The sequence below is a fragment of the Polyodon spathula genome, chromosome 1 (genome assembly GCF_017654505.1).
Source record: "Polyodon spathula isolate WHYD16114869_AA chromosome 1, ASM1765450v1, whole genome shotgun sequence".
NCBI classification, from domain to species: Eukaryota; Metazoa; Chordata; class Actinopteri; order Acipenseriformes; family Polyodontidae; genus Polyodon; species Polyodon spathula.
This window is the reverse complement of record NC_054534.1, coordinates 85045726-85072678: the sequence shown is the minus strand read 5'-3', so window position 1 is coordinate 85072678 and position 26953 is coordinate 85045726. Positions and strand designations below refer to the sequence as shown.

Genomic DNA, 26953 nt, shown 5'->3' with positions numbered 1-26953 from the left:
TCTGTGACAGAAGCAAAAAATGGAAAAATACGCTCAGTTTAGCAAAGAAAAAAGAATTTAAGAAATGAAGGTCAATCTTTACGGCAAATTGCAAGAACTTTGCAAGTGTCTGTAACTGCTGTGGCCAAGACCTTCAAACGATTTGAAGAAACTGGCACTCATGAGGACAGAACAACATCAGGCAGGCCAAGGGTGACCTCAGAATCAGAAAACAAGTTCATTCGAGTCACAAGTCTGTGAAACCGGCAATTAACTGCCCCTGAAATACAAGCTCAGCTAAATGCTACTAGAAGTACAGATGTTTCAACATCAACTGTTCAGAGGACATTGTGTGAAGCTGGCCTAACTGGAAGAATTGCTGCAAAAAAAACATTGTTAAGAGTGCAGAATACGAGGAAGAGACTTGCCTGGGCCAAAAAACACAGAAACTGGACGTCTGAGGAGTGGAAGTCGGTCTTATGGACCGAGGAGTCAAAATTTGAAATATTTGGGTCCAACCAACGAGTATTTGTAAGATGCAGAGAGGGTGAGCGCGAGTTCTGCATGTGTGGTTCCCACTGTCAAGCATGGAGGAGGCAGTGTCATGGTCTGGGGTTGCTTTGTTGGTGACAGAGTTGGTGATCTTTACCAATTCCATGGCAAGCTCAACCAGCATGGCTATCATAGCATACTTCAGAGGCATGCCATTCCCTCAGGATTACGGCTAGTTGGGCAGTCCTTCATTCTTCAGCAAGACAATGACCCGAAACACACCTCAAAGTTGTGCAAGAACTATCTGGCGAAGAAGGAAAGTGAAGGACAACTCAATCTAATGACCTGGCCTGTCCAGTCTCCAGACCTCAATCCCATAGAACTTGTATGGGATAAACTGGACAGAAGAGTCAAAGCAAAGCTATCCACAAGTGCCCTACATCTCTGGGAATTGTTGCAAAAGAGCTGGGAAGACATGTCGGGTGATTTCCTGCTGAAACTTGTTAACCAAATGGCTCTTCTTTGTGAGGCTGTTATTAAGGCAAAGGGTGGCTACTTTGAGGAATCCAAGATTTAGAGACAATTTTCAATTTTCTTGAACATTGCTTTGATACTCCTTATGTTTTGTTTTGCATATTGTAACATGTGTTTTCATTTTCAAGTATTTACAAAAACATATACAGCGTAAAACATTGTCAATTATGAAAAAAACCTAGTTTCCAGCAAGTATACTCAAACTTTTGACTGGTACTGTGTGTATGTGTGTCTGTAATTATATATAATATAATATATATGTATGTGTGTGTGTGTGTGTGAATATTATATTTTATATATATATATATATATGTAGCAGGACTACAGACCCTAGAATACCTTGGGGTTGGAATTAGAGCCAGAAACAGAACCACCTGCCTATGATTAAGTAGGCAGGTATTTAAAAAGGTCCTAAAATATATGCAAGGGTCTGTCTGCTTTTGGGAAAGAGGTCTGTGTAAAGGGATAAACCTTAAAGAAAGGTACTGTGTGAACTGTATGAGTGCTTCTTGTTTAGTAAACAAGTGGTTTTGGTGACAGGTAAACACCTTAGCCATCAGGTTTGTTAGTTAGAACTTGTTTGTTTAAGTCCAGCTAATGCACTTGGCGGACTTTGGGTTTGTTCTGTTTATTTTATTTTGTTGTGTTGAAATAAATATACAGGCACATCCCTGTTTTGGAACCTGTTGTTTTAAGTACTTCTTTTACATTAGAACACAGTGATAAAGGGCCTGAAAGTGGCAAAGAAATCCCCACTATATAATACAAAATAAATTATATATATATATATATATATATATATATATATATATATATATATATATAGCGTTTTACTCATCTAGATTATAGAGACTCTGCTGCCATCGTGTTTATGAGATGTGAGCAGTTAAATAAGTGGCAGTACATTTATAAAAACATATATGCTTCCCTCATAGAGATTCTTAATTATAACTCCAGGAACATGTATATACGCTGCATACCCAATTCATCCAGGTGATCTACATATGTATTGTAATCTTTTAAATGTACTGCCAGCTGTTGAGGAATCCAATCCCATTAATTTGTTGAATAATGAAAGGTACGTAATCAGTATTTAATGCTGTGTTGCTTTCTCTTGCTATGTTTGCATTTTGTAAAACTTGGTTGTCAAATTATGTTTTCCAACCCACCTTGATATAGCAGTGCAGAAAACAACTGTACTGTACAAAGCAACAAACTCCGTCAGGTGGTTCAGAGGTACAGTTAACATTGACAACCTTCTAAAAGGACAATACAGAATCTCAAATATCCAGCCTAGAGGGTATCTGAAATACTTTCCAAGAATGCAAGCTTAGAAAAGACAAAAATGTATCATTAAAACTAGGGATGCACCGAATGCAAGTTTTTGCGATCCGGCTGAATACTGAATCCATCTTAAAAGATTTGGCCGAATAACGAACCGAATACTGAATCTACAAAAACTGTCAAGAAAACTGAAGGAAACTGTTGAATGAAAAACAGACTGGCAGCTACTAACAAGGGACTCGCATAATCTATTGTTTTGAGCCTTTTAGTTAATAATATTTTTATTACCGAATGAAAATACATCCCTGCATAACACTTCCGTTTGAAACGTACACAATTTACAGCTAGACCCTCCCCCCACAACAGAAACGTCAAAATATAGAACCATTTACTTTACCTTTACAAGAAAGGAGAGCTGCATCTTTGCCATAACCTACTATTTCCTTTTATGACATTTCAACCCGTGTCAACTGATCAGAGAGCTTATGAGGAAAAAATTACCATAAGTGACTTGAATCTCCCTGCGAAATAAAATGCACATCGATTTAAATGCACTGTGTGTAACACCTATTAAATAGGCTACAAAATAGTTTTAAAATTATTTTAATAAAACACAGCAGTTCCCAAATGGTTCAACTTGTACTGGCACATTACAATAACGTAAAATGGCATTTACTAAAGCATACTGTGCAACGTCTTGCACATCTGACAGTTGTAAAGTTACAAAAATATATATTTCTGTGGACCAAGTTTATTTTTTTATCTCAGTATGATCTCTAGAACACGCGTCACAGACAAAGCAACAAAGCACAAAAGTGTACAACAGTTTGTTGCATACGGGAGGTAGTATGTTTGCATTCAGCAGCTGTGTGATGTGTTTAGTGTGTGCGCTACCAGTAATTTAGGGAGTTGAGAGCTGTGACAGAGTTCTTGTTCTTGAATACCTATTATTAAATACAACAGTTACATTCAATACCGGATTAGTAACTTATTTAAAAGAAGAGCCGCACACATTGGAGGGATGTATTAAAACCGATGTGCGTCTGGGCGGATATAGCATTCGGATTCGGTTCACCGAATCCTAAGTATTCGGCCGAATCCGAATCCAAATCCTGGATTCAGTGCATCCCTAATTTTAATTACATTTTTTTAGACAATCATGAATCCCTCATCCCCACAACACTTTTTATGTTTACTAGCAGTCCCTCTCTGAGTAAATAAATACAGTGCCGTGAAAAAGTATTTGTCCCGTCTGATTTTCTGCATTTTTGCATATTTTTGACAATGAATGTTATCGGCTCTTCAACCAAAATCTAATATTAGAGAAAAGGGACCCTGTGTGCACAAATAACACAAAATTTTGATATTTATTTATTAAAGAAAGTTATGCAACACCTAATGCCCCAGTGTGAAAAAGTAATTGCCCCCTCAAACTCAATAACTGGTTACACCACCTTTAGCAGCAATAACTGCAACCAGACACTTCCTGTAGTTATTGATCAGTCTCTCACAGTGTCGTGGAGGTATTTTGGCCCACTCCTTCATGCAGAACTGCTTCAACTCAATGACATTTGTGGTTTTTTGAGCATAAACTGCTCGTTTCAGGTCCTGCCACAACACCTCAATGGGTTTTAGGTCTGGACTTTGACTAGGCCATTCCAAAAGTTTAAATTTCTTGTTCTTCACCCATTCAGATGTAGACTTGCTTGTGTTTTTCGGATCATTGTCTTGCTGCATGATCCAGCTGCGCTTCAGCTCACAGACGGATGGCCTGACATTCTCCTGTAGAATTCTCTGATAGAGAGCAAAATTCATGGTTGGTTCAATGATGGCAAGTCATCCAGTTCCTGATGCAGCAAAGCATCCCCAAATCATGACACTACCACCACCATGCTTGAACGTTGATATGAGTTCTTAATGTCTCATCTGTCCATAGAACATTGTTCCAGAACTCTTGAGAATCATCCAGGTGCTTTTTAGCAAACTTGAGACGAGCATTCATGTTGTTTTTAGTGAGCAGTGGTTTCTGGGGAGGGGGGGCACAACTTTTTTCACACCTGAAGATTGCATGTTTGATTACCTTGCACACCAAACAAATGAAAGAAGCACCAAACTTTGGTGTCATTTTTTTCTCTCATACTCTCTCTATATACTACTACAACCCACAAAAAGATCTGACCAAATTCAACATGAAAAATGTACAAAAATGCAGAAAATCAGACAGGGGCAAATACTTTGTCACGATGTCACGTCACTTTTTATGTCGTGTTTAGTGTGCAATTACATGGTTTTATAATGTAGAAATGAACAGAACAAGGGTGAAATCTGAGGTCCGCTTAAGCGCCACAAGTGTCAATTTAACCCATACAAAAAACATTCACCATCCTATAACTCTGTTAAATACTGCTTTATTATTAATACACAAGTTAAAAATCCAGTTCATTACCGATCATTTATTTAGTCCACTGTAAAGAGGGAAAAGGGTGATGAAGAGAATACTGTTAATTATGGCTGACTGTGATGCCACCATTTTGAATGGACTTTGCAGTTGAATGGAATTCCAAAAGATGCCTCACTGTAGGTGACGTTAACCATGCTGATATGGAGAATACAACAAAGTAAAAATTGAAAGTGACAGTGTTGTGGTCATGAAAATGTTTTCTTTGTGATGTCTCAAGGAATACAGAATGCAAAACGTGGTCTTGGATTGGCTGAAAGATCCTGAGCAGTCTAATATGAGACGTCATTTTGTACAGTTTGAGCAGCCACAGCCCTTATGCATGACAAACTTATAATTGCAACTCCCCACACAGCATGAGACTGTACTCGGGAAAAGCCACTGCTTGTTTCTTAATTGAGTCTCTGGCACTGCAACAATCAATTTACTATACAATTATTAAGAAAAAAAAAAATTATATATATATGCACACACTGACAGTGCACACCTTAAAAAGTAACAGCCTATTGTATTGTAACCATACATCTATGCTTGGTTATGCTCTGAACTTCTATACAAAACCGATTATCTGTTACAACACATCAAATAAATCTTATGGTTACAAAGCTGAGGATTTGCAAAGTGGACATGGAAAAAAATACAAACCTAATATTCTGCACATTATGTACTTCAGTTAAAGGAAATGATCTTTTTATATGAACTGAAGCCATAAACATGAGGAAAGGGAGCTAATTATATTGTGGCTTATTTTGCATTATCACAAGTGCAAATAAGAGAAAAGATAATATAGGCCCCAAAAGGCCATGTAAATGAATGACCCAATGAGTATGACCTAGTTACAATTTAACTGGTATAGACAGCACAATTGTTAGAGATTACAGAATCATTTAGCAATTGCTATTCCTATTGTCTAGATATACAGTACCTACAGTCATGCTGTATGAGACTGTCTACAGTGGGACTGAAGGACCAGAACAAACACATTACAGCATACAGTACAAAGAAAAAGAAAATAAACATTAAAATCTTAACCTGCTTGTGTAATGGTGCGGCTCCGCATCAGTAGCAATGAAAACAGGTACCTACAACAAATATAACTGGACCGGTGACACAAGGGTTAACATTTTAATATTCCTGAAAAGGAATGTGACAAACTGGCTTTTGAGTATAGAGATCTTAGTTATTTTTGGATGTAAGTTTTTTTTTTTTTTTTTGCATCAGAAGACAAACTGTCTGCTGAATTTCAGTATATAAAATAAAGATGGAGTCGCTTGCTGCTGTAATGGGGAAGACGAGCTAATCTGCCCACCGAAAAAAAATAAAAATAAATAAACACAGCGCCACAGTATGAAGAGACATAGTTACCGTACTAGACAGATTAACACACAAAGAGAAAAAATAATAAACATTAACACATTACTGGAATGGTAATCATCCTGTTTACAAACCCGCTTCATCAACATAAAAAGCAGCAGTATGTTTTAAGCCTTCAGCCAGCAGAGCTACTACAGTATATAAGAAAGCAGAATTAAAAACGGAATGATCTTACCTCTTTTGTGCATCTCCTGCAGGGGAATGTTGTCCCCTCCCCCGTCGTAGGGTAAATAAGGATCGGAAGACATGTCCATGATTCACAGAAAAGGAAGGAAATGTTTTTCCGGCTTACAAAGCTAGCTTTATTTGTTCAGCAGTCGAGGTAGTAGCAGCAGCAGCAGCAGCAATCAGGCGAGCTGCCATGTTTGACAAGGATCGGAGGATATGCTGGTCTGCTGCAGCAGCTAACTCCTTCTAATGCCTGCTGATGTCATCAGTTGGAAATGATTGCCGCCCCGGTTGCTAGTGGCTACAATCGAACTACGCTCAGAGGCGCAATGCAAGACTTCACACACACTGGCAGGTAACTCCGAAGGAAACTATTCATAGCACAGGGGATAATGCAATGAATCTGCACCACAATGAGGCTAACTAGTCTTTTTGTATTATTTTAATGGTAAATAACTTAACACTTTCTTTACAATCGTAAATTATTATTATTATTATTATTATTATTATTATTATTATTATTATTATTATTATTATTATAAAATATTATTATTATTGTGAAATTTTGCTTATAACCTGCTTGGAACGGTGACTATTAAATTAAGTTTGTTTTGCCTAAGTCCGTTGCAGTTAGTGCTGCTGCAATGCAAGTTTACGCGCAAGCAGCATCAATTACGTTTAAATATACACCGTGTATTATTTTTTTTTAATTTAAACTATAAAAACATGATTACTGTTCTATATAATGTATTTTTAAACTACATATGTTTTATTCCATTTATATGGTTTACCCGTAAAATAATATGATTTTCAATCAAATATAAACAAGTAGCTATGCTGACATCACCAATAAATTATGCAAATTAGTACCTTCGAATGTAAAAATGTACCCCTCGTTGCAGCCCTATATTAGATGATATTATATAGAACAAATAGTCCTTGGGTGACACCATTACAAGCCTGTAGATATTTGTAATTTGGTATTTTAATTTAAAATAAATCAAAGACAACAAATAAATGAATTTTAAACTATAGAGTATAGTTGGTAAGTAATAGTGCTGTAGCATTATTTAACGATTCTTAAATCCAGTCTGCACAATAGCTACTGGCGTTGCTAATTCAAGTATTTATTTACAGCCAGGAGGATTTTTATGGTTCCTTTTCAAGCTATTTACAAAACATTACAAACAGATCACCTGAAAAAAAGAACTGATTACTGTAGCTAGCATCATTTAGATAAGACTTTCCCCTTTAAAAAAAATCTATCTAACCTGACTCCAGTAAAGGGCAAATTCAAATCAAAATCTCTGTAATGATATTAATTATTGATAAAGCTCTAATGAACACAAAGATGTAAAAAATTACCTATCTGCACAACAGTATACCACTTTTCCATTTCATCAAGAAACCAGTCTGTAAAACTCATCTACCTCATCTTGTTCCAATATCCACCTGTAGTCTACAATACACTTCTGCTAACTGGTAAATACCAGTCACGGACGGTTTCAAAAGCTAGTCGGCGAGCAGAGACTGAAGCCACCTGTCAATCTGACTGTCAGCAAAAGGTCTGTGACAGGCAGCTAGAAACGTTGACTGTCACTAACAAGAGTGAATGAGCGTGCCTCCAGTGCTCCTCTAGACTAAGCCCTTTAAATGAGTGAGTGGTTTGGCAGTTCCTGCCTCAGCGCATGCTTGTTAACAACGCAAGTCACAGACAGGCCGATTCAATCCACACGATATCGCTTTATGAATGGACAGGTGTCACATGAATGAGGATAATGTTTTGAGTTGTGACTGGTAAAACATTTACTGACCAGAGGCTGTGACAGGCAGTAAGGTTTTTGTACACCTCAGTTTTGAGTCTCAGTTCAAAATGGTTTGAGGTCAGTTTGCTGCCAATGGAAATTAACATCAATCAAATCACCTTCAACTTGGTCCCAGTGATAAATGGAACACCTGTATTATGCTCTACTTGACCATTTATGGCAGAGATGGGCAGCTGGTCTACCAGACCATTTTATTTGGCCTGCCAACAGGTAACAGATTATTCTGCCATTTACCAAAGTTATATTATTTTATGTTTTAGGTCTTAAACTTTTTGCTTTGCTGTGATAAGCATACTCCAAGCCTAAAGTTTATTCTTCAATGAGGAAGGCCAATCGCTAGGTTGAGTAATAGTTTAAGTATTTTGTGGACCTCTGCTGCCTCAAAGTTGACCATCCTGTGATTTCAGGAATGGACTACAATCAAGGGATATACTAGGTAATCTAAGTTGTTTTACATAAATACCACATTTGGCCAAATGGAAATTCTTTGTTAATGAAATAATTCATTTATTATTGATTTTATTATGTTTTTGTTTGAGGGTTAAAAAAACAAAACAAAACATTGCCATAAAACTGTATTACATAACATCGAACATACAGTGAATAATGTTGAAACAATCACTCCTATCCCCACCCGCAATCATTACCGTAAATGTCAGAGATGCAGTCTGTTCATTTTGTACATTTTCAATATGAATCTTAAAACAAATATTGTGAAGCAATCCTGTCTGTGAAGAAGAGAGTTTCATGGGAGAAAATGCTATATATAAAACAAATTAAATTAAAATGAGGGCGTTTTCTATTGCAACCAATGATTGGTACTACAGTATAAAAAGCTGTGCTGTTTTTGCCAAGTAAGAGTACAGATTGAGATGATGTCACCAGTTCAAAATGCACCAGTCCTGGTAAAATGGAAGCCTACAGTATATCATCTAGATACATATGCAAGATAAATGAGAAAGACATTTAATATACTGCTGTAGGGTTTCTCAAATACAGGTCTATTGTCTGTGAGCTAATACACTGTACTGTAGTAGATCCACATGCCATATGGTTAGGTCTCAATTTGTATGTAACAATACTGTATCACCCTGACAGAACAAGCAAATCCTGTTAGACAACTTGCAATTTACAGTTTCGCCCTTCAATTACACCTTCCCAGAAGTTAACAAGTATTCCTTTGAATTTAAGACACAGCCCAAATTTCCCACCCTCAATTTGAGGACAAAACAAAAAACAACAAATAAAGATGCATTTACAAAGATAAAACCTCAAGGCTCAATTATACATATAAGAGCCATTTATACAAATTAATGCTCCATTATTTGCAATGCTACAAACACATTTATTAGGCATAACAGTAAAGCATATTGTAACAACATCGAATCTCTCCTAGTCATCATGCTTTTGGATGGAGTCCTCTGTTACCTGACATCTCCCAGACAATGTCATCTTCTACTACATCGAGCTGGTTTTATATGTACATTTTTTTGAAGGAGTGCACCATAGTCTGCTTTTATGGAATTCCATGCTTTGACAATCCACTCACACAAGAGGCACTGAGGTGCACTTCACATTCATTCAGTTTGTGTCAGTAGTATCGCCGTTCAGAAGCCATTTCTGATAAAGAAAATGGCTGCCTGTATGTCATGGGTCATTCGAGATAAGGCAATAATGTTTTTGTTTGTCTTTTCTCGGCAGTCAGTCACGTTGCTGTTCGTGTACTTGGGCAGTCACGTCTTTTGTTGGTGATTTTAACCACCCAGCTGCCCATTTATTTGGTCAATTTCCATGTTAAAAATACTTTTTTTTTTTTTTTTTTTTTTTTTCAGATTTTTCACTCTTAGCCCTCAAATAATTTGGTCAGTTTTCAAAACAATTTGTGCTATATTTTTTTTTAAACACACTTTTTTATTGTGATATTGATAAGCAGAAATACAGTATTTCAATAACTTAAATAACAACAATGTGTTTACAATTATAACATTATAATAGAGAGCACAACATGACAATTTGTTTCCCCCAGAGACAGCATCATATAAGTATAAATAACTTTTTTTTTTTTTTTTTTTTTTTAACAATGTTATAATATAACATGGTAATACTTGTGCAAGCAGAATTTTTTTGTGTGTGATGGATTTCAAAGCAGACAAAGCAGATGAAATGAGGATACCATCTTTGGGAAAAAGGACTGATTTGTTCTTAATATTACCCGTAATAGCCAAGACTGTGTCATCAATGGACAGCGCATGAAACTCACTTACTCGTCTGGCAGACGTAATGGCTATTAAAAATGCCACTTTTAATGAAACAGGGTGCAGTACCAGTTCTAGATTCCACTTGGGGACCATACTTTTCATGAGAGGACGAAGCCTCCGAGCCCCTTTAAGAAAGTGCACGGCCAGGAAATGTGCCCCAGGGGACACCAAGTCAATTTTGTCACGGCACACTGATATTGCTGCCAGGTATACCTTCAAAGTGGACGCTGATTTTCCTGCCTCAAACAGGTGTTGTAAGAAGGTTAGTATCGTCTCAATAGGGCAGGTCACAGGATCGTGATCTTCGGCAAGGCACCAGTCCATTTATATGAGTACTGGGCTCTAGTGCTCAGATGTGAGAATTAGGTAGGAGCACTCTCAAAAACGCTCGACAGCGTGACTCTACCGTGGATTAAATAAATTTGACTGTAAAAAAAATGACAAATCAGCCAAATTCAGGCGAAGAAAGCACGGAGCAATCTATGACCCGTCCCAGTGAAGTGAGAGAGAAAATGGCGATGTGCTAATGTGAGGATGTCCCTCTTCAGCAGGAGGTGGGAGGGACTTTCCCCTCACAGCAGGGCCCTGATAGGGCAGCTTTTTTATATATGCTCAGTGATTGGCAGTCAGAGAGGGCTCTTCGCTCGGTAATGGTTGTCATTCAATTGAAAGGGAACTGTACTGTTAAACACTGCAGATGCACTTATAAGCGCCTGCATGCAGCTGGGTGGTTAATACACGCATCACTACACCCTAATTCAAGACGCAGGCCAATTCTGAAAAGAAAAAAAAACTGGTTTAAAAAGCGTGTCTTAAATTCGAAGGAACACGGTAACTGGTGTGATGACTTCAACCAGGATGCAGCCATTAAAGCTCTGCAATATCAGCTAAAAGGCAAGTGGCAGGACACAATTAGGCAATGCCACTTATCCATGAAAAGGGCATTACCTTTAAGGTAACAAAGTTCACATCACAACACAATGTGCAAGGAATTTATTTGCATAAAAAATAAATGTTTTCATGACAGGACTGAGCTGCAGTGACAGTCAGGGCTTCCTAGCCCACAAGCCCTATTTTCCAATGTTCTGTAATAAAGTCCCGGCTTATTTAATTGAGTAAAGTCAGAAAAATGACACTACCTTTTCCATATTCTTCTTTTAAAAAGCATTCAGAATAAATATTATACTGGGAAATGTATATTGGGATAATGTAGGGGCACTTTCAACACAACTTCCTAAGTGGAAGTGGAAACTTCAGGCTATGTTACTACTGAATTATGTATACTTTACAGGAGTAATACAGCACAGTACACTGTTCAGACCTTCAATAATGGAAAGCTTTACAGTAACTGCTCTGCAGTGTCTCCTTACTATGACAGTACATTTGGTGTGAAATTGTTTTTCTGTGTAATTGTTATTCAGTGTAATTGGTTGCCGCTTGTTTTACTTCCATTATTGTACTAAGAACTCTTGGGGGGGGGGGGGGGAGATATATTATTTTTTTACCACAAGGGGATGCTTGGAATTTAGTATACAAATAATAACCCCCATAATGTTAGCATGCAATTGTTAATACTAAAGCTTCAGCAGTGAGAAACCTACACAAGCTGATGGGGGTTCTCAGAACCTCCTAAACCTGTTCAGTCTGTAAACACAGACCTTTTGTTTAAAGACATGTTTATATCCTTACCTTGTACTTGTATTCAGTAGAAACAGTTTCCATATATTCCATGCAAGAATTGAGTAGGAACTCTGGGGTTGCTTAAATAACCCCTACACTATGTATGATCATGTTCAATTTGACAATTATTTAGTACTTCTTTGGTGTTTCTTAACGGCTGTTTTTAATAGCCTAGCTCTGTGCACTATAGTATTTCCAGAAAGGGGTGTTGGTTGATCAATCTACTGTTTCCATGTTCAAATAATGTTTCAGCGATTGGGACACAAGCTTTCCCACCCTTTGAAATCTGCTTGTCCCCATGTGAATCTATCTAAATAGGCAGGTTTGTACTTGCAGCAGATGTTATACATGGCACATTCAAGCTTTGTGATAACCCATGAAGCTAAATAGAAATTAAACAAGAATGTTAGTAGCAGACATCTGCTGCTACACTGTAAATGAAAAGTCAAAATGTTAAGTCAGATCACCAGGACCCACATTCACGTCTGTGTACAAATGTGAGACACACACATACAAACTGGTTAGACATGTTCCTCCATAAATCCCTAGATTCTGAAACACATGGTAAAGGATGTTCTAAGCATGTTCTATTACAATTAGATAAGAAGTTGTATAGACATAGCTGAAATAAAAATGTACACTTATATTGTTTACAGACATAGGCCTATTCTCCAAACTTGTGCTTTAGAATGTGCTAAGCAAGTTTCATTGCATAAGCAGTTCTTCATGCTGTGCATTCCCAGGGTGGTTAAAAAAAAGTAAGCGCCAGCTTTTTGTCTTGTTCAGTGCTTGGGGTGGTTTCCTCAAAAGGACAAGGATGACGGTAGAAAAATCTTTGCCTTTACTGTACTGACAGCAACGTAACTCAATCCCTTTAACATGGGTAGACTGCCTGTCAACATCAGGCTGCGAAGAAAGAGGTTTCAAGTAACAAGTATCTGCTGTAGGGAACAAACACCAGTGCCAGAAACATTCTGAGAGGCAAACATAATTAATTTGATAAGTGAAATTAATAATTTTTCCATCTCTAAAAAGTACAGAATATTGGCCTTCACTTTTTCTTAGTCACTATTTTTAAAACCTATCCCTATAGTTTCTCCTTGTCTAAAGAAGGCATGGGAAGGCATGCTGTGTTACTATTTTCAAACCCGTATTGGGCACAAAAGAAAAGTCAATTTGTTCATGCCGACTTGTTAAGAATGCAGCTGACTTGAGTCTTGATGTAATCCTGTTCCACTGCTCAATAAGATTGAGAACCATAGATGAGTTGGCAGAACTATACCCAGTACATGTACAGTACGACCCTTAAAACCAAAGAACCACCAAACGTACATTCGGGCCATACTGGAAAGTGTCTTCTACAGGTATTTCACACAGCCTAAAAGTGGTTGCCGCAAACAAAAGATGTCCATTACCTGTCGCGCACCTCCTTTCAATACATGGACCTCAAATACATGCCACAGTAAACACTTCCACAAAACATAAATCTGGCACTACACTAGGGTATAGCAATTAGTCCGTAGTTTGCTCATCTTACATAGGTAGTATGTTACTGTTTGACGTCTTAAGACATTTCACTTTCATCAGTGTCGAAGCACATTGCTGGCTAGTCTGTCAGTTACTGTAATAGAGAAAGCAACTGATTGGCTATTGTCAAGAAAGAAGACGTTGAAGCGGTGGGGATTTTATAGAGTAAATAACCTAGGAATCGCAAGACCACCTGAAAATTACGTAATTTTTTAAGACAATATTTTAAAATGGAAATTTGAGAAGGATATTTGACATAGCAAATGGAACTCTTCTCTGTTCATTACTAATGACATTTTGGAGTAAATATGGGCCATGCACTGATAAGTGTGTAGGTTATTTTTTTGTTGGGGAAAAAAACTGCTATTGTTGCAGAACTATTTCAGTATCAGCTCTCAAATGAACCTCCTGGGGTATTATTAGAAGCTCTGTAACATCAACACTTTGTTTGGGTTTTTTTTTTTAAAACAGGAGCATACGTTGTGAATATGGCCCTAAGGCTTTCCCATACAAAACATGGCGATTTAGTGCTGCTTACCGGATGAAGCATCCCCATCTAATAAATTATCGTCTTCTGAGGTGTGGAAATCCATGATGACGCCTGCTCCATCTAAAAGCTCCTCGTCGCTGCTGGCACTTGTTATGCTGTTGTAACTGTTTCGGTAATACCCTCTGTTGAAAAGCTGCTCTGACTCCATTTAGCTACTTGACAACCTAAAACAAAATACACAGGTTATTGGTTTACCTACAGCAATAGAACTTGGGAAAAATACTTGTATTTTATAGTACAGCACTAAGAACTGGTTTACCAGACAGCATTTAAAGTAGCAGTACAGTAGTTTTCATTACAAAAAGGACATTGCTGTTTTTGAGAGTGTATAGCAAAAAAACAACTAGACTCACTTCCTGAGCAAGGTTATGGAAGATTTGATCAAAAGGAGTGGACTATCACTACTTCCAGCATAGCACAGAGACTGGGACCACAAGACACTGTTAGATATTGAATGGGGACTGACTCAGGTGAGAGGGTAGGTGACACCTTTCTACACAGTAGTGAGTACATGTACCATGTTGTTGCTGTGTTGCAGAGATATTATAGATCCAGCACAGCAAAACCCTGGGATTAGTCAAGGAACTGGACAATCATTTATGGGTCTAATGGCCTCCTCTTGTTCACTAACTTTTCTTATGTTCTTACCTAATGTAAACCAGCCTTTTCAATGGAAGACTAGTAACCTAGGGCAAGTTTCACAATGCACTTCTAGAACTGAGCAGGCCCTTAGCTAATAAGCAATCAAACAGTTTCACAAAACAATACTCTATTTTAAGACAGGGCCTCCTTATTGTGTACAACAGTTTTAAATAAGGCAGACTTACAACAAAATCCTATCAGTTGAAGATTTCAGGTGAATATGCGTGGTTGTAAAATAGCTGCAAGGCCACTGTCAATATTATAGGGCCCCCTGCTGGAGTGTCACTGTTCTGTAATACAGCTGGTGGCTTTCCACATAAAATATTTTGGACTGTACCCTCATTTCCATACTGACAATGATTTACAGCATTGCACAATGAATTACTGTACTTAGTTTAAACTAAGGCCTTAAATTTACAGCATTCCAAAAAAAACTAACAATGTACAGCATGCATTTACTGGTGTTACAGTTCAATATTTATGACTTTCACATTACATCAAGAAAAGTTCATTGCACATCCCCATACTGTAAAAAAAAAAAAATAAATAAAATATCCAAAACATAGCTACAGTATTAGAGTTTAATTAAAATTGCCCCATCAGAACAGCAAAAAGGCACTTTACTGCTGCTGAATCACTGGGATCCATTAAGAGCTGACACAGCTACGAGGAACCGGATAAAGTAACAAGCACTGATAGACCAAATGACCTCCTTTCATTCATAACACTTACTATGCTCTTACAGTATGTAGTGTACATGACAGAAACATTACAGGGCAGACATTTCTGAACAAAAGCAAGGGAATAATAATACAGCAGAGGTTTATATTTTAGCACACTAGTTGGACTGTTCCTCTTTAACTTCAATTTAAAAGGCTTGCTTTCCTCTCACTGCACTAGGCAGATTTTTTCACCTAAAAGGCACAGGATGCTAAAGCTGTGCAGTGAGAAAGAAATGTAATGTTTCATTAAAAAAAAAAGAAAAAAAAAATAGTAACTGCACAATGACAGACATGAGAAAAGAGAACACTACAGTATCTAACTGAATCAAAGGATTTCATGGCTCCAAATGTTTTAATTGTTAAATCTTCTGTTGGTAAACTACTCTATGCAAGTATTTCTCTACGCAAAACTGATTTCTGTTTTCTTTTCATAACTTATTAAAGTTCTATGTGTGCCTTACAGTTCTACAGAGTTTAAATAAAATGTCTAATATTTTAATGTATTTTGGTGCAATTTACAATAAAAACACTTCATTACACTAAATAAACACTTTAACTTGATTGATTAAGACACTTCCACAGGGACACACAATGCATTGTGAAAGCTGCCACACTAATGGAGCATTTTTAATAATGACTTTGGATATTGTTTTATTTCAGGAAACTGTTGGGTTTTTTTTTGTTTTGTTTTTTTTTAAATCTTGCAGTACTGGCTTTCTGCATGAGGTATTAATTATGTTATTAATTATAAGTTTTACATTATGTGTATGTGTGTGTATTTTATAGTTAAGTTGTTTTTAATCAGTATGTTTAAATAGTGTGTGAATGTGATTTTATAGTTGTTTTAATGCAGTATTGTCCAAGTAAAATACAACAAGTAACATTTTAAAGTTAAAAGGTAAAAAATCTAATCAAATTAAACACACCTTTTCTTTATACACTCAGCATTATTCATAATAAAACAGTAAGATGACCATCAACACAAGATCTGCCTTTGTACAATAATCACTGCATATGCAGCGTGTGTACAAAAAGACAAAATAATAATCAAAGTTGTCGATCTGGATTTTGTCCATTAAACCTGTTACAAAAGACCAAATTACAAAAAAGAAAGAAATAGCCTTTAGATTTAAAATGACTTGTTTTAAATGGTTTATAAGGCTTGTTATTGTTAACTCCCATGCTTTAAACACTTACCATCAACCTCCAAGAAGTCAGTATTCCTAAACACTTCAAAGTTTTCACCAGACTTACCACCCTGCTGAATCTCATCTTGTGATGCACACTGCTCTTCATGTTCCAAGTCACAAGGCTGTTTTTATTAGCTGTTATGCATGCTCAACTTTGGAAATAAACTGCGTGCAAGAAAATTGTACACAATGAGATGTCTCTGAGTTTTTACCCTATGGTAAATTATACTGACTGGGATCAAATCTGACCACAAAAAAACAAGAATTCCTGAAACAACCCTGTTGCTTGTATTGTAATGTTTTGGCTCATTGTATCGTCTACTTACAGTAAGATGATATGTATTTCTGTATGTCCCCCAAAAATGAGTAACTGATGCATATTGTATTAACATTAACACCCCTAATAAATGCCCACAACCCTCAAAATGGAATATCATACCATCTAAAATGTATTACCAGTATCACAAAACAATAATTTTCAAACATGAGAACACCTAGATGTGGTACACAGATGAAGAGGAAAATGTACCCTGGGTCGAAACCAACCATGGGTTCACCTTTGAATTTCATTTGAAGCTAAATTTAGGCGTATCCGCATATAATGTATAGATATATTATATATATATATATATATATATATATATATATATATATATATACACATGTAAATATTCCTAGACACCTCCTTAACTTGTTAAATTGCAGCTAAATATCTTAGCTTCTTTCAAGGACCTATAGGCTAGTTTAAATATCACACATTAACTTAAAGCTATTTGAAAATAGTAGCATACACTACAATGTAATAACACTGCAAAAAGCTTTTGCTGTAATTTAAGAACTATATGGGATCAAGACAAAAGAAGGGTTCGATCAAGTTCAAAGAAAGCATGTTTTAATACCGAAGACGACTTTTAGTGTAGCTACAGAAATGTGTTGTAAATGTGACAAGTAAAATAATGGTACTATCGGGGCACATCCGGTAAAGGCACTGTGCATGGAGTGCAGAATGCGCCCTATAGTCTGGAGGTCGCTGGTTCGGGTCCAGGCTAATCCACTGCCGACCGTGCAGAGGAGTTCCCAGGGGGCGGTGCACAATTGGCCGAGCGCCGCCCGGGTGGGGAGGGTCTAGGTTGGCCAGGGTGTCCTTAGCTCACCGAGCACCAGCGACTCCTGTAGGCTGACCGGGCACCTGCAGGCCTGCCTGTAAGCTACCCGGAGCTGCATGGTCCTCCGATGCTGTACCCCCGAGGTGGCTGCATGGCGGGCCCACAGAGTGAAAAGAAGCAGACAGCTGATGGCACACATTTTGGAAGACGCGTATGTCTGTATCCATCCCTCCAGTGTCAGTGCAGGGGTGGCAACGGTGAGCCAGATTGAAATAAAAATAATTGGACATTTCAAATTAGGGTGAAAATAAGAAATAATTGGTGATTCCAAATTTTAAAAATAAACAAATAATTAATGGTACTATTGGTTGGGGTGCTTGTCAAATGAAATTAAATAATGTGTTTTTTCTCTTTACCACTGATACGTTTTTACATTTTCAGCAGCCTACAGCTGAACATTCATAGCCTAAATATTCAAGAATAGATCATCTTCTCATTTATTGTGTTACTCTGCTGCTAATAATTACCATGAAAAGACAGTGAAAAGAGGCAATTTTAAGGCTATATCTGCTGTGTTCTGCGGAGCATCTTACGTGTTTGGTATTTGTATCAATAATGGCTTTAAAAATGTTTAAGTTAACATAATCATATCAAACAATGTATAGGTTAAGTACTTCAAATTTAATACATGAAGCACTTTTGTCAATAAAATGAGCTCCTGCATCTGCCTTTTTTGTTCCTCTGCAATCTTTCAACTGAAGTACTACTGTTTGTTTGTTTTTTCTCTCCAATATGATTTAAGTCTTATAGTACATATATCAGTTTGTTTATAATGTGTTCTTGGTTAGACAGAAATGCAACACTGCACAAGTACCTTATTAGGCTGCATTTTCAGCCTTAACTCCACTTTAATTACCTCCTACTTTTTGATGGGGACAAAAGAGTTGTTAATTTAACAAAAATAGAATTGAACTAAGTTACATACTTCAAGTCACTTTAACATGATAATTATGACAATGTAGCTGCAGAATATGGTGAACCTGTGGAAAACTGAATTCTGGGGGAGCCTGCATATTCCATTATCCACAGATTTGGACTGCCTCTTTACTACAATTTATTTGATTATCTGTCACAGCCTGCAGTTTTTTTTTCTCTCACATGTGCAAATCAGTCTGTCTTTATTGTGCAGTTACACAGCGCTTCCCCCAGTTTCACCTGACGAAATTGCAGGAACAATAAAGTAAACGAGACCAGCTACTGTAATGTAAAACAATTAATCATTAAACAGTTTTAGATACTATGATGTATTTTTTTTTTTTAAATCTGTGATCCCTTGCTGCGTTTGTGCATTTTCATTTGCAAGTAAAGTGTGACACTAGGGCCTTATCGAGCACTATAGTCTGCAATTTTTAATACTGACTTTGGATATTGTTTTATTTCAGGAAACTGTTGGGTTTTTGTTTTGGTTTCTTTTTAAATCTTGCAGTACTGGCTTTCTGCATGAGGTATTAATTATGTTATTAATTGTAAGTTTTAAATTATGTGTATGTGTGTGTATTTTATAGTTAAGTTGTTTTTAATCAGTATGTTTAAATAGTGTGTGAATGTGATTTTATAGTTGTTTTAATGCAGTATTGTCCAAGTTTAGAATTCTCTCATCACACATGGTTGACCCTGAGACGGGGGAGGTATTTTAAAAGACCAGATGGATGTGCCCTACTGAATGTAGCATGTGACGAAGGGGAGTCAACAATTGCTTACAAAGGTATAACTATCAAACATTGCAAAGTTTAGTCGGTCTTTTCATCTGTTTCGAATTGACTCCATGGATATCCGTGCTTTCTAATACAAACGTATGCACTGAGCTGTACTGAGGCCTGGTCCAGTCAGTTTAAATCTCGTGCTTATATGACTGTATTGGAGATATACCTTTCTTGTATTTAAAGTGTTTTTGAATTAAAACCATTTGTCAGCTTAATTTTTTCACTACAATCTTTTATTGCCTTTTACGTTTTACACTGTTCTGTGTATGAGTAACATTTTGATTTCATCTTGCTGTTGGGTCGTTAATGGGGAATTTTTCATACTGCTACAAGTATGTACTGTATTACAGTCCACATGTCCACAGTCATCTTTTGGCAAGTGATATTTTCCGAATCATTTTGAATTAAAATACTTCTGTTGAAAATATAGTACTGTAACAACAAAACCAACTACAGTACACCTAAATGGAAGCCTACTTATTAAACACAGTCCTTTCAGCTATGTATTTTTGGCATTGTATTTGTGTGTTTCCTTAAAAAAAGACAAGGGTTGGAATGGGCTGAAATGAGATAATCAGATATGCGTCACTCTTGTTTAACTGTCGCTGAAGTCAAAATTTTATAGGGTTGGATATGTGACTGCTGACTGTATAAACCAAGGCTTTAAAAAACTCACACAAATACCTTATTATTTTGCTGTTTACCATAGTTTTCATTAATACTTATATTTGTACTGAAATAAATTCATAAACAATCAGGAAAAAAATATGAAAGTTCCTTTCTTAGCTATATATGTGTGTATATACACACACAGTAGATGCCGGTTATTAACAACATTTTCCCAGGAACCAATCCCGTCCCATAGACTTCACTGTTACTGGAATTCTGATACGCCACTTACTGACAACTTTATTACTACTTGCCAGTGCTACAGAGCGCACTTGCAAATACTTCATGCAGGTTTTATAACATACTGACTTCGCAACAGCGTATTTCTGTTGGACTGCGGCAGAATTGTGGCTATGAAGCTGCACACAAAATTGAGATGGATTTACAGTGGGTGGTGGTACATTGTAAAAAGCAGACAACGTTGGACAATTGATTAGAATTAATTGTAAGTACAACACTTATTTTTTGCGCTTGCTGCACTCATTGTAAAGACAATTGTGGTACATCATTGTGCAGTACTATTTAAGCCCACTCTAGCATTTGAAGCCGAACGACATGTCCCAGGCCATAAGTCTAGTAAAGAGAGGCTAACACTTATGTGTTGTGCAAATGCAACCGGTTCATGTAAACTCAAACTTTGTGTAATTGGCAAAGCAAAAAAAACAACCTCATTTAAAGGAACCGAAGCCTCTGATAGGCCAATGGATTATTTTAATCAGAAATCGGACTGGATGGATTGTGACATTTTTAAAGAATGGTTTGATAAGAAGTTTGTTCCACGGGTTCGAGAGAACCCGCAGTCAAAAAGCTTGACAGAAAAGTATGTCCTGCTGCAGGATAATGCCCCTTCTCATCCTCATGAAGGTTTCCTCAAATCCGAAGATTGCAACATCATTGTAAAATATTTACAGAAATCTGAGAGGAAGAAATCTCAGCATAACATTGCAGAAATTGTGCAGAAAATAGTAAGAGGTGAAAATGTCGATGCTGAAAATATTGGGGAGTGGCTGAATAGCGATCGTGATGAAGCTGGATATGAGATGCTTACTGATGAAGACATTGTGGAAAGACCACGGAGTCCAGTGAAAAAGAAGGGGAGGAGGGGAGATAACCTGATTCTGCAGCATTGCGTTTCTCACAGTACAGCCCCCATGTGTGTTGAAACTCTGCTTAATTATGCTGAGCAGCTGAGAGTGCTAAGGACAAATATTAGAAAAAAAAAGAAAGCCAGTCAACGAGATAAACAAGCAGGATTGACTACTTTAAAAAACTATAAAGTATGTACAAACTTTGAATGAGTTTTATTATGATTTGAATCATCCGTGTTTTTGTTTTATCCCTCCATCAGTCCCCACCCATTACCCCAGATAACTGTACATGTTTAGTCTTTGTACATTGGTCAATTCAAGATTCACTGTATCATGTTCCTTCATTGGCAGGATTATGGTATGTCTTTGTGCCTAAACCTGTTGCAATCCAGAACAATTATCTTGCAAAGGTATCCCCCCTTTGATTTGAATTAATAGACATTTCATTATTTACTTGTGTGAAAAACCAAGACAGGATTTGTCAGTTTCTCCATAGCACATATTGTTGTTTCTATGTCTGGGGTATGAGGGGAACACAAAATAAGATATGGGTTATTTATACCAAACACTGTCATTTTGTAAAGCCCATGATATCGTGCATGGTATTTTAATCGACATGACATGGGCTATATTCATAATAACGTTAGTGTGTCTGTTACTGCACTGAGGCCTGTAGCTTTTAATGTCTACATGTACAAACATTTGTGCCATACCACCCCAAAAAAATAAAAATAAAAAAAACACTAAAGGGTTTAATGAAATGGACACAGGAATCATGGACCATAATCCCACTGCAGCAACATACGTTTATTTTCCGGTTTGCCAGCCCATATTTCAGCCCTCCTTACTCTGTCACAAGCAGTTCTCGGTGGGATTGGGTGCGAGTGCAGAAGAACCGTAGATAGCTAAGAACGAGTTTCATGATTCAGATGCCTTACACATCTTGTGTAGCAAGTGCAAAACAATGCAACGTCGTTTAAGCTTAACACACTTTAATAGTTTTAACAGTATATATTATCACACAGGGTATATATGTCAGCATAATATATTATATATATATATAGATATATATATATATATAATATATATATATATATACTATATATATAATTAGAAATTAAGGTCTAACTTGGGGACCAATTACAAAATCCCTTTTAAAATAGATTTACCCAATCGAACAAGGCCCGATACTCACAAGAGCCTCTCTTCAAAAATCGGCACTTGGAAATATTATATAGAAAGGAAAACAACAAGACAACACATTTATGTTACTCCTAACGAATTATGCCTGGTGCCCCTTACCGAGTACCAAATCTCGCTCGTCGACACTAACGTAAAATGACATAGCTTCAGAGAGACAAGCTACAACCCTACCTCTCCAAAGCCACGGTGTCTCGACAGACAGTAAAAAACATTATCTTCAACGGTTTCTGGTTTCTTCTAAAAATGACTTGACATTCGCCTCCTTGTCATAGTGGGTTTTTTTCCGATTCCTGTCGTACTATGACGTTAACTTCCTGTCTCTCTAGCTCCACCTGCACCGAGTAAAAGAGAACCGTCCGGATTAATTGAAAAGTAGCAAGTGGTGTTGTTTCTTTAAAAAAAAAAAAAAAGTTTATCGATTTATACTGTACGAGGGACGGTTGCAGATAAACACGAACTCGTTTCTGCTGCACACGCCGAATTATATTAAGTCTTCCCTGTATTGCCCCAACTATATTGATGTCTGGAATTAAGGTCCATCTTAAATAAATGCTACGGGTTCACTGTAATTAACTTTTCTCAAATGTTGTCTGGATTTAGAGCAACAGGTACTGATACCGTATGTAAACAGTTAAGGTTTTTTTTTTTTTTTTTTTAATAAGATCATTATTAAATTTAATAAAAAAATTATAATAATAATAATAATAATAAATAATAATAATAACAACAACAACATATTTATTAAAATGTAAGATCATTCATCAAAACAATTTTACAAGTGGATTTTCCCACTCCTGTGTGACATCTGATTTAATACTTGCATAGTTGACTATCCGCTGTATGAGAAAATGACTACACACATAATCCACTGCACAGAGTGGTATAAAAGGTGCAACATTGTGTTTACTAGAGAACCATGGTCTTCTAGCACTTTGCATAACAGTGTATGGTTACAATATTTGTAAAGGGTGAACAAAACAACTTTAGATGGGTTTTTTTCTGTTTTTTTTTTTTCCCTCTCCTCGCCCCCCCCCCCCCCCCCCCCCCCCCCCCCCTTTAAAGTACAATTTCTGGGAATTGTAAACTCAATATCACATCGTTTCTAGTGGCATGTGGTGTAGACCGTACACCACATTGAATAAAGAATAGCATACCTTTAGTTTGATTTATATTATTAGGGAACTAAATATAATTAAACCCTGAAATTGACAAATAACTGTGTTCATGCAACAGTACGTTGTACATTTTTGCCACCCCCCCACACACCAACCCCACCCCCCCCAAAAAAAAATATTATGACCTTGGATACCAGATTAATCATAATAATGGGCATCTTGCAGTTACATTAAATGTGTGTTTCGTATAGTGAAGCTTGGTACAGTATTAAGATGCAATGTGTGTTTCATATAGTGAAGCTTGGTACAGTATTAAGATGCAATGTGTGATGCTGCAGCTGTCACTGGATAAAAAAAAAAACACTTTTCATAAACTCATGTCTAGTTTATATAAATTACATTCCACAGTAGTGTAATCTGTTTGGAATAAATATTTTAGTAACACACCCCTGTAGTATGTTAAATTTATTTTACGCTTGTTGCGTCAACCAAGGCACAACTACCCCTTGCATTCAATTATAGTGCACAAGCTTTCACTTAACTACAATTATATTAAAATAATCACGTCGAGGAAGCGAAACTGTATGTGGGCAGTACAATCATTGATATATATTAGAACGATTTTATTTAGTGTGCTAATTAATCGATTGCTATTTTCAGGCTTAACTGACAGCCATATATATTGTAGTGTTCCGGTGTAAACAAAAGGGAGGCAGACGACCACAGCAAGATCTCATTCAGGTTTTATTGAGAAGATCAGCACACCACAACACAGCCCACAGCAGCATGCAAGCTGCCCCTTTATACCCCAAAACCGTGTGAAAACATGTCATATTTAGACATAACAAGACACTTGGACAACATTCACAAGCACACTGGGACCACGACTCGTTCACACGCACAGACACTAAGGACATTGACAAATCACGGAACAGCGACACAAAACTGCTGCTGCAAAATCCATATCGTCTAGCGGGCATGCAATTATTTTGTACTGAGGCCTAAGCAAATAATGAGCCGCAATCATGATTCTGAGGGTCACAATGAGCGCCGCTTCAGCTTGTGCATACTTAGGCCGCATTTAAAGCCTAGAGGTGAGGTGAGTTCCCTTTCAATTCGAAGACGACCACCACTACATTAGGTATGGGATATTCCTGCCTTTCGAGTAGGTATTGCTGAGCTCTCTGTACCAGAGCTGCCGAAAGGCCCCTTCCTAGGATGACACACTCGGTCCCACCTACTGAGGGAATAAAACCGTCACTCACAGGAAGATCCTCCTCTTTTTCCCACTCAAGATGGTAAGGTAAGACCTCTGTGTTTAGCTGATGTGGATAAAGAAAAAGCTTCTTGAATCGATTCGAGTCGGTTGTATTTCCCTTGCATTCATGCTGAAAGCCGGCTTGCCGCTTTCCTGGAATCAACTACTTAAAAACGACAGATTCCTTGTTTACCTTTCTGTCTTTCAGCGACTTCCCCGCTTGCGTGGTAGGCCGCTCTTTATATCTGTCTGTCGTATGTGAGTGACTGCCTGTGCAGTCATCTGCAAATCATTGTCTATTCTTCCTGAGTGTCCTCCTTGGGGCTAGGCTTTGCCGTATCCCCGCTGACGAGTGACCCTTCCAGCTGCGCTCTCCTCCACAGGGCTAGGCCTTGCCGCATCCCTGCTGTCGAGTAGACCCTGCCGGCCACGGAAGCCCACTCACCTCAGTACTCACTACGCGCTGACCAGGTGTGTGTGTTGACCACGCAGTTAGGGCAGGCACATTGCGTAGCGGTCTCCCCGGTGCTGCGGTACCGCGGCACATGCATAGCCTGTGATATTTATATCTCGGTGCACAGGTGCTTAGTGTAAGCGGCACACGGTACCCAGTGCCTCAGCGGTAGTGCACAATCAGCGCTGCACGGTACTCAGTGTGCACGGTGCTCAGTACGCACGGTGCACGTGGTGCACACAGTGTTTAATACCACTACTACTACTACACACGGTGTTGCACGGATTGCACATAGTACATGGTACTCTGCACACTGCTCTCGGGTCAGACGGTGCATGCAGTGCACATGGTGCTCTGCATGGTACTCGGTGGACATAGTGTCACGGTACTCGGCGCGCACAGGGCTCAGCACGTACGGTGCACGCAGTGCACGGTACCCGGTGGGCACGGTGGTACCCACTGCTACAGAGCTAGTGCAAGAGCGCACAGTGCTGCACAGTACATGGTGCACGTAGTGCTTACGGTACTCTGTGCGCACGGCGCTCGGGACGCATTGTGCATGCAGTGCTCACGGTGCTTGGTACAAGTCGCCGCGGCAGGTAGAGAACAAGATGCTTGCGTCCGCTGTACTCGCCAGACTGTCTGGCTGGGCGAATGGTTTATCACACTGGACCGAAAGAACGCTGATTCCACGTTCCAATGGGTCCAGCGCACAGTAAGTATCTCCACTCTGCCTTACAGGGGAACGTCTTGAATTTTCCATGCTGTCTCTCCTTAGCCCCCGCACGTTTTTGAAATGCATGGATGCCATCCTAACTCCCTTGCGGCTGCAAGTTATCAGGGTGATGAATTACCTGGACGACTGGTTGATCTGCCCAGACTCAGGAAGGAGCAGTGGCCCACACAGCTATTTGTGATGAAGGATCTGTTTGAGGCTGGGTCTCATTAATACCAGTGTCGCTGGGAAAAAGTAAACTGGGAAGAAAGTAGATCATGCAAGCGCAGTAAGGTAAAAGGAAGGCGCGGCAGCTATTTGATTAAGGGGAAGTTAACTGCACTCAGCATTTTCTGTCTGATCATATTATTTTCCAGATCGTATGGTAATGTGTTCACACACCACCTTCTTGGTTTTATTTATTTATTTTCTGTCTGTAAAATATGTGTGATGCAAAGTTTTCTGTTATGTCTTTATACTCAGACTAAAGTGTCAACTTTTTCTGCCGGTGTGTATTTAAAAATGTTGTTGTTAGTATAGTTGTTGGAACAGCATTAAGAAGCAATGTGTGATGCTGCAGCTGTCTGTTGATCTACTTATTCCCTGGGCTCAATCTACAAATTCCCCAGACGCAGCACTAGTACAGCGATCTATGCGTAAACCTTAGAAACAATGGAACCTTCCCTTTAAATTCTAGACTGTGATCCACTTTTTCCCTGGTCTACTTTTTCCCCAGGACATTGGTGTAACATACGGTCTACTTGAGTCTCCAGCTGGATTCCCTTACGATGCAAGCCTACCTGTCGGACGACAGAGTAGCTGCCATTTGTAACTGTCTGGCCCTTTTCAACAAGGGTTCACAGTACAATTGGTGTTGTGTTAAAAACTATTGGGTCTG

General features: G+C 38.1%; 1 protein-coding gene across 4 annotated transcripts in view; it reads right to left on the bottom strand.

The window, feature by feature from the left end:
* Positions 1 to 22811, bottom strand: part of LOC121323538 (H(+)/Cl(-) exchange transporter 3) — a 42347-nt gene extending 19536 nt beyond the window's left edge. Inside the window, exons 1-2 of one of the 4 annotated variants that reach the window (XM_041264654.1) lie at positions 22685 to 22811; positions 14119 to 14294 (exon numbers count right to left, since the gene is read on the bottom strand). In XM_041264654.1, coding sequence (XP_041120588.1) covers positions 14119 to 14278 — 160 coding nt within the window. In that variant the 5' untranslated portion in view covers positions 14279 to 14294; positions 22685 to 22811. Of the gene's footprint in view, positions 1 to 6296; positions 6537 to 14118; positions 14295 to 22684 lie in introns of those variants that run through there. The other 3 variants (XM_041264666.1, XM_041264658.1, XM_041264674.1) reach the window with 3 other exon arrangements.
* Positions 22812 to 26953: the final 4142 nt, after the last annotated feature.